Raw genomic sequence first — 12,448 nt, forward strand, 5'->3', positions numbered from 1 at the left:
AGTGTAGAGTGTGATAAATCTTCCAGTAATGCAGCTCAGCTACTGCAGCGCTTCTGCTACCGTAGACACGCAGTAACTCTTCCTTCTTTTACAGGGCGCCGTTACTTTCGATCGAACGGCTAGTCTCGTTTGTTTTCGTTTACGGACTTGTTCCGCTTCGGGCCCTGAATACGAAACGGCTGTGTTTCAGAAACGGTTGGTTAAACGGGTGCGGAAACGTTATCGGGCTATAAAATCGTACGTAAATACGTAAACATACACAAAGTCGGGAGTGAAACGTAGGATACGGATGCTTTCGCAAACTAACCGAGACGCCACGTTTCTTGCGTAAACCTTTCTGTGAACGATTTTTACGAATAAAAACGAGTTCGTATACAGTTTGAGGAATGCAGTGAGCAGGTGCTGGAAAGCGTGAGGGACTGTAGTAAACGTGTGGTGAAGATGGTGGGGGCGGACGACGGTGGTGACAGAGCGACTCCCTCAGGGGAGCTCGCAGGGCGGGACGGCGTGACTTCGGTCGTAGGCGGTGTCGTCGCTTTCTTCTCCCTCGCTGCCCTCGTCCATCATCCTCTCTCTCTCTTCGTCTTCCTCCGTCTCACTCTCTCTGCCTTTCTCTCGTCTACGCAGGTTCTCGCTGCCCCTCTCTCGCTCTCGGTGTCTCTCCCTGTGGTCCCGTGGCAGCGTGGACGCCTGAGGAAACCACAAAGGTGGGCGTGGTTACGAACATTTCAATGCTAAACCCTAAGCTACATTTATTTAAAGACATTTACGCGAGTTCTCATGCTTTTTAAATCAAACTTTCGATTTGAATTCGTGCTTTCATCAAGGGCTTATTGTCAAGTTTGCACTGTTGCTAGGCAACTGGGAAATATGCATGCCAAAAGATAAGCTAGTTTACTACCGAGACTAAAGATTTAGATGAAGCAGAGTTGGTGTTCATTTTCCTACAACAGATGCGCGTGAAACAAGTTAGTTTGCTATAAATGCTCGTTCCCTCACTAGTCTCTCCTTGACGTTATTAAGACCCCAAAAAAAGCTGTTGCTATAGAAACGACGATGTATCAGAACATGCGCGTTAATACTATAAAACGGAGATTTGCAGCTGCGCTACTGTCAGAGCTGCTGTTCTAGAAAAGCATTTAGTAAATCAAGGTTTTTCACGATAAGAGTGTCGGAACCACGGTAAAGTCCAGTAAAACGTTTAAGATCGGAGTCTGATCTCAGCTTCAGATGTGAGCGGTCAGATAACCACGTAATTATGTTACGGAACGGCTGTGTAAACAGTTACACGAATCTGATGCAAATCAGAACTGAAAAGATCTGGTTTCACGTGCTGAGACATCAAAGAACAGACGAGATGCTAATCAGGACGGAAAGGAGGTCCGATCTGACCGGCCGAGATTTCAATCTAATCTCAGATGAAAATGAAAATCTCATGAATAAAGCCCGGGGGGAAAAAAAAGCAAAAAACTGACGAGACGTGGTCGTCCGAGCTCAACATTCTCAACATTCTCAACATTCTCCTGAGGGACCGTGAACATAAATGAACCCAGAGCATTATGGGTAGCCCATGGCTGTTTATGGGTACTCACATATATTGCAGTGCATTCTGGGATTAAAAGCGAATGGGATTTTCTCCACTACGTTCTTAGACGCTGAGACAAAATGGCTGACTTTTAAACAACAAAATATTAATACCAAATTTAACACTGTTGAATTCTTGAATCTGAACGTGTGGATTCATTTTCTATTAAAGCATGGACTTATAGTAATGCGCTTTAATCGTTTCTATGGTAACAGCTCGTTCACATGGCCATGCATGGCGCTAAGCCTGATAATAAAAAACGCATTAAATCCGTGTTGTAATTTAACAAAGAACAACGTTTTCTTTAAGATGTTTATTTAACATTTATGGAAGGAGTCTCCAGTGTCAGACGGAAAGCTTTGACGTTTTCCCTCCTTCCTTTTTAATTCGCAGGAGGGAGTTTACGCTTCGTTACGGTTTCTAGGTAAGCCACGATTATTATTTTTATTTGTGTGCGTTGTTAACGTCAACAGAGAGAAAAGAGAGCCCGGTGAGTTTATAGCTGCTATAACGTCCGCTCTACAGTAACTGACTCGTCTCTTGGATGTACCACAGCGTTAAATGTCACTATAAACGGATAAAAAGTACGATGTGTGAGCAAGTGTGTGTGTTTGGACAACCTTTTCACTCCTCACCTGGTGGTCATGCGAGGGCAGAGCGCAGTAGGCGTGGTCGGAGCGGCGGTTCAGGAGGCGGGGCGAGTGCATGCGGTGAGGATGAGGCGAGTGTGAACACACGGACAGAGGCGAGGGCGAGTGGACGGAGCGAGGGGACGGAGAGCGAGCGGAGCGGGTGGAGTGAGAGCGGGAGTGGCTCAGAGACGCAGCAGGGTGGTAGTGGTGCTGCTGCTGTTGGTGCTGTTGGTGCTGTTGGTGGTGGTGGTTGAGTTTGGGGGGCCGGGGGAAGCGAGGGGGCAGTTCTGGGGGGCACACCGGGTCGATCAGGTCTATATCAGTCAGGAGGGGGGGAGGGGGGACAAACTCCTCGTCTGACAGGGGAATGTCGGCGTCGATCTGAGAAAGCTCCGCACGAGACAGGAAGTCGACGATGCCTGCGCCGAAGGAATCGCCCACCACGTTGATGGAGGTCCGCATTCTGTCACTAAATCAATCACACACACACACACACACACACACACACACGACGTACACTACATACACTACGCTTCGACAGCAGACTCAGCACACGGTCCCAAGAGTGTACGTTAACATAAAAACATAAAAAGAATGATTGGACAGTGATACAGTTTCATCTCCGGGAAAAGGCCAAATTTCTGATAATAAATTTGACAAAAATCTAAAAGACAAAATAAAAATTGGTTAAGTAAAAATAGAACGTGAGGCCAATAACGCGTTCCGGAATCTGCCGTTTTGGGGAAAGTAATCCCCTTTCCATCGCTGATTATTTTCCGACAGCAGCACAACACGTCTAGATCGACTTTATGGTACGGAGAATGGGTTTGAACGCTGTAACGGGCTGCGTTCGGCCCCGAGCCCTGATGTAGTTAAGCCTGGTGTAAATCCTCACAAATTACAGCTGACAGTCTGCACTTTACTCTAGTGCTTAGTGTTTCCTTTCAGCTCCAGCGTGCATGAGTACAGAGAATAAAAGAGCAAACAACCATGTCAGTGTCTGATTACATCAGGAAACACACACACACACACACACACACACAGTGGACTCACAGCAGCCAGTCGACGGCCACCAGCAGGCTGATGTCCTGTGTCGGGAGACCCACTGCGGTGAGGATGAGCAGCATGGTGACCAGACCAGCACTGGGAATACTGGCAGCTCCTACACTCGCCAGAGTGGCCGTCATGCTGCACCGCACCGTGATGTCATCATCATGCGACAGGAAGAAGAGAGACATGGTGAAGGTAACAGCTTTAGAGGAAGGATATTTTTATACAGTATGAAACGAGCAATGTGTGTCACAGCTGTTATAGGAAAATAATCAGTGACGGGACGGTGAGTTAGCGTCGCCGCTCAGAGTTGATTATTTTCCTGTAACAGCATGTCCCCAAGTGTTTTATTCCTCTTACACCACAGTCATTTCTCACCCATTACAGTTCTTTATTGTTTCATTTCTTAAAGAATTACACGTTTTATCCGTTTATAGTCACTCGTGGATGGTCCATCTTGTGGAACATTCACAGGTTAGTACTTCCTGTTCCTGTCGTTTCATCACCAGCCTCTGTTTCTCTCTCTCTCTCTCTCTCTCTCTCTCTCTCTCTCTCTCGAACTGGGAATAAAAAACCCGCAAAGAAGCGTAAACTCCTCTGTCCCGAAGATGTCGGAAAACTTAAAGCGACAGCTTTTACCTCCGACTGTTACAAAGCGCTGACACTGGAGACTCCTTCCGTACACGTAGGAACAGGAAAGATCTCCTCACGTTTTTCACCCATTTACGTGGAGCGCCCGAGGTACGGTTCCCTGCGGATGAGCTGTTACTATGGAAACCATACCGTTTTAGAACGAGCGCATTAACATAAAGCTGCGCCGCCGATTGAGAAAACTAATCGACGCCTTCCGGCCGGTCACGATCCAGGACTCGACAGCGCCGCGGTGTATAGAGGAATAAAATCTAGAACTCGGGTTTCAAATGCCTTGAGGAGTTCAACTGGAAAATCCTCACTACTGACTGAATATCTGAAATACTAAAGTCGACAGAGATATCCTAATAAACGTTCGATTGGATGATATAAAAAACGATATAAAAGCTGAGGGTTGTGTGTAAACTTGTACGCCAGACTATTCAACTGTGTTAAACATCCATAAAACCAAAGGCTTGAAGGGAAGTGTTTCATTCGAGAGCTTTTAATAGCAGTAGTTAAAACTGTATAAAAATATCCTCTTCAGGGGAGTTTACGACCTGTTTATAGGCTATAAACCAAATATAAACGTTATTTAGTGTGCCTTGTAGATCCTGTCAGGGCGATACCGACCTCACGGTGGCGATCTGTCCTCCGTCCAGCTCGATGCCGTTCATCTGGGCGATGAAAATAGCCGCCACAGCCTCGTAAAGCGCCGTGCCATCCATGTTTATGGTGGCGCCGATGGGCAACACGAACCGGGTGACCCGCTTGTCGATCTTCAGGTTCTCCTCCAGACAGCGGAAGGTCACCGGCAACGTTCCAGCGCTGGGACGAGAGAAAAGCCGTGTGTGTGTGTGTGTGTGTGTGTGTGTGTGTGTGGGTGGGTGTGTGTGTGGGTGGTGTGAGTGAGAATAACATGAAATTAAGTGTCACTTATCCAAATTGATTGATTTCATTATCTTTTACAAAGAACAATCAAATGGAAAACAGAACACAAGCAGATGGAAGAATTTGGCAGGATGGATTAAGTTGATGAAGTGCAGATTTATTCACACCCCCCCCCCCCCCCACAATATAACCATTACACAATATAAAGTGTGTTAAAGCTTCGAAACCCAGAGACTCAAAGACGTTTGTTCTTTCGAATTCAAAACGGTTTCCTCCGCAACACTGAGCGACAAGTCAGGCGTGACCAAGTTTCCCCGAATAATTTCGAACACGTTCAGGAAGCAAGGAAATTGTTGTACTAAAGAGGATTCTGTGGCCAAAGTGAATGGATATGGATATGGATGGATATGGATATGGATGGATATGGAATGGATATGTATAAACTGGACTGCATTCCCGGAAGCGGTAAGAAGAAAAGAACGGATGTATTTCGTGTTGCGTTCTTCTCTGGCGTACGGTATGGGACGGCTCCGTCTGATTGGCAGGACAAACCGAAGGGGCCCTGTTACTATCGAGAGCTTTGCTTACTCGTATTTCATACAGCGTGACACGGCTGTGCGGGTGTTGTTGGAATTTCCGCTGATGTCATAACAATGATTAAATAGTCAGCGTGAACATCCGGCGAGGATTTTATTTAGCGTCGGGCGATCGTTAAACATCGCGACTGGCTAATAGTATACAAGTCTATTTAATACACAGCCCGAGATTAGCCCTTGGCGTCTAAAACCAAATATAATACGTGGCGTGGACAAGTTTGAGTCGACAGCTGAGGAAAATCTGATCTGTACAAACAACGACTTAGATTCAAAATATGGAATGAGCCGGTAAGATTAGACGTTTATTCATGAAGTAACTGGCTACATTTACTTTTATTCATTTATTCATTTATTCATTGATTCATTTAGCAGGCGCTTTTATTCAAACGAGGAAATACAAGCAAAGCGATATGTGAAGCGGAGAACAATACGAGTAGTGCTACAGTACGGGATTTATAATTGAGTTCTAGAGAAGCAGAGTCGAGGTGTAAGAGCCAGAGTAAGTTTATTTTTTAAATAATGTTGGGTTGGTGTTTTAGGAGTTGGTTAGGTGTTGACGGAAGAGGAGGGTCTTTAGCTGTTTTTTGAAGATGGTGAGAGATTCTGCGGTCCAGATTGAGGTTGGAAGTTGATTCCACCACTGAGGAAGGGTTAGTGTGAAGGTTCTGGAAAGGGATCTTGAGCCACGCTGAGTAGGCACCACTAAACCCATCGCAGATCGCGTGAGGGAGAGTTGGTTTGCTTCTTTGGTTTTTCACAGGAGATATAAGACGACTAACTTGCTGATGTGTTTTCTGACTCTGTTTGGCACACTGTGATAAAGGTGTTTAAAATACAATGATTAAAGGACATGGAGGAAATTCAGAAGAAGATGAGAGCGAGAGAGCGAAAGAGAGAGAGAGCAAGCAAGAGAGAGAGAGAGAGCGAAAGAGAGAGAGAGCGATAGAATGAGAAAGAGAGAGAGCGAAAGAGAGAGAGAGTGAGAGAGAGCGCGAGAGAGAGACAGGGAGAGAGAGAGCAAGCAACAGAGAGAGAGAGTGAGAGAGAGAGAGAGCAAGAGAGAGAGAGAGCGAGAGAGAAAGGGAGCGAGACAGAGAAAGAGAGAGAGAGCGAAAGAGAGAGAGCAAGCAACATTGAGAGAGAGTGAGAGAGAGAGAGAGCAAGAGAGAGAGAGAAAGCGAAAGAGAGAGAGATAGCGATAGAGAGAGAGAGAGAGAGCGAGAGAGAAAGGGAGCGAGACAGAGAAAGAGAGAGAGAGAGAGAGAGTGAGAGAGAGTGAAAGAGAAAGAGAGAGAGAGTGAGGGGGGGTTCATAGCCGGAGTTCACAGGTATATACAGCCAGATGTTCTAAATTTCTGCTCGGCTCTGGAACCTACATCAAACTCCTCAGTTGATGGAAAGAGCACAAGAGCGTGACGTCTGTGTCTGAGTGTAATTTCCAGCCAAGACTAAAAGCCTAACGTTATTTACGAGGCAGATTTAAGGACCGATCATTTCCCATGCCGCTCTTCCACGCTGGCCTCGATTACAAATAGCTCCAACCTCCAGTGACAGGTCAGTCTGAGGTCGGGCTCAATCAAACGTCAGAAGTTATGACTGCATTTAGAAACAGTTTAAAAGTGCAAATCGTCTGGTTATTTATTTATTTATTTATTTATTTATTACTGATAAATACCTGGAAAATATCTGGAATGTGATGAAAGAAAATGTTCGTCCGCGCAAGCGTGTTACGTGGCCGAGAGAACCCCTTTGTCATGGTACTTGATTGTGTATGTACACGGGCCTCCTGTCAGTCATTTTATAGACACTCCCCTTCACTCCGCCCCCATTTCAAAAATGGCTGAAATCGGCAAGCGCCCGGTGCGTCCGGATCATTTTCCCCGTGAGCAAGCGAAATGCACTTAAACACTGCAATAAAAGTCTGCCGGCGTTTTTCCAAGATGGAGCACTTTATTACTGATGAAGGGGGTGAGACTGGATGTTTTTTCATTACAAAGAGAAAAAAAACAGGACAGCAAAGGCGCATGAGCTGAATTTCCTGTGTTTATAGCGTTATAACTTGGCTATCGAGCTGTTGAATGGCCGAGTGCACTTGGAAGTGAAAGTCATGACAGTCCTTTTGCTTGCGAATGCTAAGTGTATTTGAACTCTATAATCCACGTTCCGGGGGCGGAGCTTTGCGTACATGGGTGGGAATGGAGGGAGGTAAAACTATGTACCTATAAAGTGACATTTATTTTTACACTGAAAGTGTAAAGAACTATCGGTCAAGTTCTTTGTGCAGTGAATGAATATGTAATTATTCATTTTTAAATCCTGCAGTCTTACAGTGCCCCCTGCTGGCTCGGAGGCTCCTAAGCATCTGGTTATACTGCTTAGAGCGCGAATGAATTTTCTCCACTATGCATTCGGACATGACTGGGGAAAAAAGTGCACTACGCAGTGAAGACGAGATGAAAAAGCGTGAGATGCTTACCTGCTGGCTGTTCCGAGTGCCGTGATCCAGGCCTGGAAGATCCCGGAATAAAAGGTGAACGGGTTTTTCCGTGTCACGCAGAAGAATATGAGGGGCAGGATGATTCCACCGTGGATGATGAGGCCAACAATCACCGTCACCATGTACATGCCGAGCTGCTGGGCCATGGCCTCCAGGTCACCGATGGCGGCGATCTTTCCACAGATCAGAGAGGCGATGCCGATTGGAGAGTACCTAAGACCACCGGGGGCATCAGAACGTGACACTGGTGGGTTTTAACCCCCATTTAACCCCCATCATTCCACTCAACCCATTCCTTTCTGAATTCTCATTTCAGAAAATTCTTTCTCAGAAAATTCCTCAGTAAACAGTTTAAAGTGGCAAAAATGAACCAGATACTATATACAAATACTTTTCACGAGACCAAAGAAACAATTAGTGTTCCCATAATGCATTGTGAGTCAATCAGCTGATTTCCAAAGAGATAGTTTTCATTCACTTCCAGACTTTTTTCTACAGTACCAACATTGTTGTCGTTTAGACTTAACTTCAAATATTATTAGTATCTCAGCGTAACTCCAGGTTTCCATGGTTACAACATGGTCTCTGAGCGAAGCAGCGTCGGCGTGAAGGGAATCAGACGATCAGACTCGCTCTGGAATAAAGGGAGCGATTCGCAGTATGGCTGCTCGTCTCGTGGTGTCTGGAGATGGACTGAAATCCAGAAGGATTAAACGGTACGAGGAGCTCGTGTTTGTATCTGGGGGATTCTTCCCAGCGCAGGCCTGCGTTCAATCAGGATCTGCGTGGCGTGACGTTTCCGACATGCGGTTCAAAGGTCACGTCTGTGTATTATGCGTGGTGTTCTTTACGTGGCCTGTGCTGTATAGTATACTGTATACTCGTTAAATGGGACCCCGGTGTGGAACCGGCCAGTCTGGGTTTTCTCAGTTCTAATTGGGGAGCTCGGAGTGTGTGTTTCGTGTTTCATCTCACCACAGCTTCACGCTCCCATGAGTCCAGCTCTCGAGGCTTTATCACTATCGGTTGTTTATGCGTTCCAGCTCGCAGGTCGGCACGGATCGGGTTGGCGTCGTGTCAAGGCAAGGTTCAAGTGAGGCCGTGTGCGTTACGTCCTGGAACACATTCATACTTTTCCCTCCACGCTTGCGGGCTCCTGACCTGCCGACTGCCATCATCATCGTCATCATCATCACGGATATTCTTTCTCTCCTCCTTTCTTTTGTTTCTCTCTAGTTGTATCTAGAATCATTTCCCAATGACATCTCGGTAAAAGTCTTCATCTGCGACGTCACTCTTCATTACAAGTCTCGCATTATTCGTGGTTTATAAACGACAGGCCTAACAGGTTTTGAAAACACAGCCTCCCACGCGTAATGTCGGTTTTTAAGACAAAAATGTCTCTTCTGTTTTTTTGTTACGAAAGCACGCACGCTGGACGATCGCGAACAGACTCCCGTAATCTCGATATGTTATCCTAGAGAGTCATGTGACATCAATGAGGAAGTGGTTAGGCCGTTGGACTTCTGATAAGAAGGTCAGGAGTTCAGATCCCAGCGCTACCAAGCTGCCACTGCTGGGCCCCTGAGCAAGGCCCTTAACCCCATAACTCCTCAGTTGTATAAAAAAAACAACAACATTGGATGTCTGCCAAATAAATGCATGACCACCACTGAGCAGATAAATAAAAAGACCGAGTTGGATCCATTGGGTTTATGCGCACACACGAAGCATACGAGCACGCTTAAAATTCCCCAAATTCCCCAGCAATTTCTTCAAAGGGAATAAAACTCATAACCTGGGGTTAGAACCCACACGAGATTTGTTGAAACCAGCTGTCCAGAAGTGATTGGATTCAGGGAAAGAAAACCACTGACTTGTATTTGAAACTCCGTTGCCACATTTTTATCTGTCCAGCTGCTTCAGATTAGAGACAAAGCGTCTGGCACCAATACACACACACACACACACACACACACACACACACACACACACACACAGTCACTGACCACATGATCATCGACACCATCTTCATGATGATCTCGTTCAGGACGTTGAAGAACTCGGACATGATCTTTCCCCTCTCGCCCATTTTGCCCATGCAGATCCCGAACGTGATGAAGAAGCCGATCAAACCTGGAAAAAAAACCCCCAAGAAAAGATATTACATCAGCAGCAGCCATGTTTCACCTGAGTTTAGTGTTCAGTTGAAATGGTTTTTTTTTTTTTTTTGACAACGTTTCCGGACAGTAACGAGGTTCAGCTCAGTGCACAAGTGGCAGGTTTCCATACACGAGTCTCCCTTAGATATCCTTACAAAAATATCAGGAAACCGGAGCAAAGCACGTCTATTCATCAACGTGAAACGCTCGACAGGCATGGTAAACAGTAATCAGCGTGAATCACGTTACAGGCTGATTAAATGTACACGATTAGCAGTGTTTACGCAGGAGTGACGCTTCTTACCCAGAACGTTCATCCCCCACTTGAACTCCAGCTCCTTCCTGTTGACAGAAACGGGCTCGCTCCGGTTGCTGACCGCCACGGAGACTTTCTTCACCACCGTCTGAACCTGCAGCGAGAACATACAGCGGTTAGGGTTAGGTTTAGGGTCAGAGTTAGGGCTAGGTTTAGGGTTAGGGTTTAGGACTTTTTAAAAGTTTTTTTTTTAATCTTCTCACATGTTTAAAGTTTAGAAAATGTATCACTGCTGCAGTTTTGCCACATTCTTACTGTAAATGTCTGAATTAGTGCTGAACATGTGACAGCCAAGTGTTATTACATCACAACATATACGAGCCTATCACGTTCCAGTACGCAAATACGAGTCACGAAACACTGGTTTTTCATTTGCAGATGAGACAATTTGTTATTTAATAGAACACGTTATTAGTAAGGAATAAAACACTGCGTGTCGTGCTGTTACAGGAAAATAATCGACGAGAATTCGCTGCGTACCGTCCTGATGTTATTTTCCTATAGCGGCACATCCTGACATCTTTTATTCTTCTCGTACAATTAGGCAGTTTGCCAATGATTACAATCTTTTATTCATTAAAACGCACATATTATGGATTTGAAACGGGCCTAATTTTGTTTTAAAGCTCTCATACGATAGATTTACGTGCATCCGAGGTCAAAAAACACTTTAACGTGTTCATCATTTAAACCGCAGCGTTACTTTTATTCCCCCAGTGTCACAAACGACTCGTTAAGTGATCCGTTCTAAATGATTCGTTCTAAACTTCTCCTTTCAGAGAGCATACTCTGCTCTGATTGGTCAGACGTCCCAGTCTGTCATGATTGATCTACCGCTGTCGGCGTGTTTTGAAAAGGAAACGCCCACTACCGTAACGTTTTTCATTACAAACCTACGTAGGTTAGTACAGGAAGTGAGTCTGGAATCACTAACGACTCGTTTCAGCTGTTCAGAATCGGTTCCTTCTTTTGCAAGTCAATAACTCTTTGATTTTTTAAACTTTGCAGACGTTTTTACGCTCACAAACAGCTGCATGTATAACACACTACATGAAAGGGAATATTTGAAAAACCATAATAGGTGCACTTTAAAGAACGACGTGTGCTTAGTAGTTTTTATCAGTTTATAGGTATGTTTAACCTTGCAGCACGGCCGTGAAACAAGTTAGTTCCTGTTCTCATTTACGTTACGGCAGCGATATATAAACGCTCGTTCCCTACAGCTTTACCTCCGACTGGTGCAAAGCGCTGACGCTGGAGACTCCTTCCGTAAATGTTAAAGAAATGTTTCCTTATAAGAGAAAACTTCACCGTATCAACAGTTTACACCCTTTTATTTACCCCCCCCCCCCCCATTTATGCGGCGCGTCCTCTGTGTGAATGAGCCGTTACTATAGAAACGATAAGGTATCGGAACGAGCGCGTCAGTTATAAATAAACCTGTGGCGTGCAGCTGTGCTACAGTCGGAGCTGCTGTTATAGAGAATTACACACCGTGTTTTATTGTAGTGTACGTTCTGTTTATCGGAATATGATGAAGGGGAAAGCAGTAGACACGAGAGGTTTATTATGTTTATTGCTCTCTTTGTGCGTTTTTACAGCGTCTCAGTGGATCCATACGTCTCGTCACGGCTAAAAAAACAAAAACCCTACACCACATCAAGCAGGATATGTCTGAGAGAATGGGTTCCAGCTGTGGATCCGTGTTAGCGCATGCTGAATCGAACGAGCCGTGCGGGATCGAAATGACAACCTCCTGACACTCACTTCCTGTCAGCGCGTCACAGTGATAAGAAACCTGAAGTTATGTTTTGTGTGTGTGTGTGTGTGTGTGTGTGTGTGTGTGTGTGTATGTACTTGGACAGATTATCTATAATCTCTTTATACTCAACTGGGTTTAACATCTGGCCCACAATACTCTCTCAATCTCTCTCTCAATCTCTCTCTCAATCTCTCTCTCACTCTCTCACTTTCTCTCTCTCTCTCTCACACTCTCTCTCACTTTCCCTATGTCTCTCGTCCTCTAGCCACGTTACAGTTATGCGATATAATTACATCATGATACGCGTTTCTATATCGTGTCGTTTGT

The 12,448-nt window shown here is 45.4% G+C and overlaps 1 protein-coding gene across 1 annotated transcript in view; it reads right to left on the reverse strand.

Moving 5' to 3' along the window:
- Positions 1-3: 3 nt before the first annotated feature.
- slc1a9 (solute carrier family 1 member 9) overlaps positions 4-12,448 on the reverse strand; it is a 17,165-nt gene continuing 4,720 nt past the window's right edge. Inside the window, exons 4-10 of the mRNA XM_053618332.1 lie at positions 10,348-10,453; positions 9,891-10,017; positions 7,861-8,094; positions 4,531-4,725; positions 3,271-3,405; positions 2,221-2,686; positions 4-690 (exon numbers count right to left, since the gene is read on the reverse strand). Coding sequence (XP_053474307.1) covers positions 481-690; positions 2,221-2,686; positions 3,271-3,405; positions 4,531-4,725; positions 7,861-8,094; positions 9,891-10,017; positions 10,348-10,453 — 1,473 coding nt within the window. The 3' untranslated portion in view covers positions 4-480. The remainder of the gene's footprint in view (positions 691-2,220; positions 2,687-3,270; positions 3,406-4,530; positions 4,726-7,860; positions 8,095-9,890; positions 10,018-10,347; positions 10,454-12,448) is intronic.

This window comes from Ictalurus furcatus, chromosome 2 (assembly GCF_023375685.1).
Source record: "Ictalurus furcatus strain D&B chromosome 2, Billie_1.0, whole genome shotgun sequence".
In the NCBI taxonomy this organism is placed as follows: domain Eukaryota; kingdom Metazoa; phylum Chordata; class Actinopteri; order Siluriformes; family Ictaluridae; genus Ictalurus; species Ictalurus furcatus.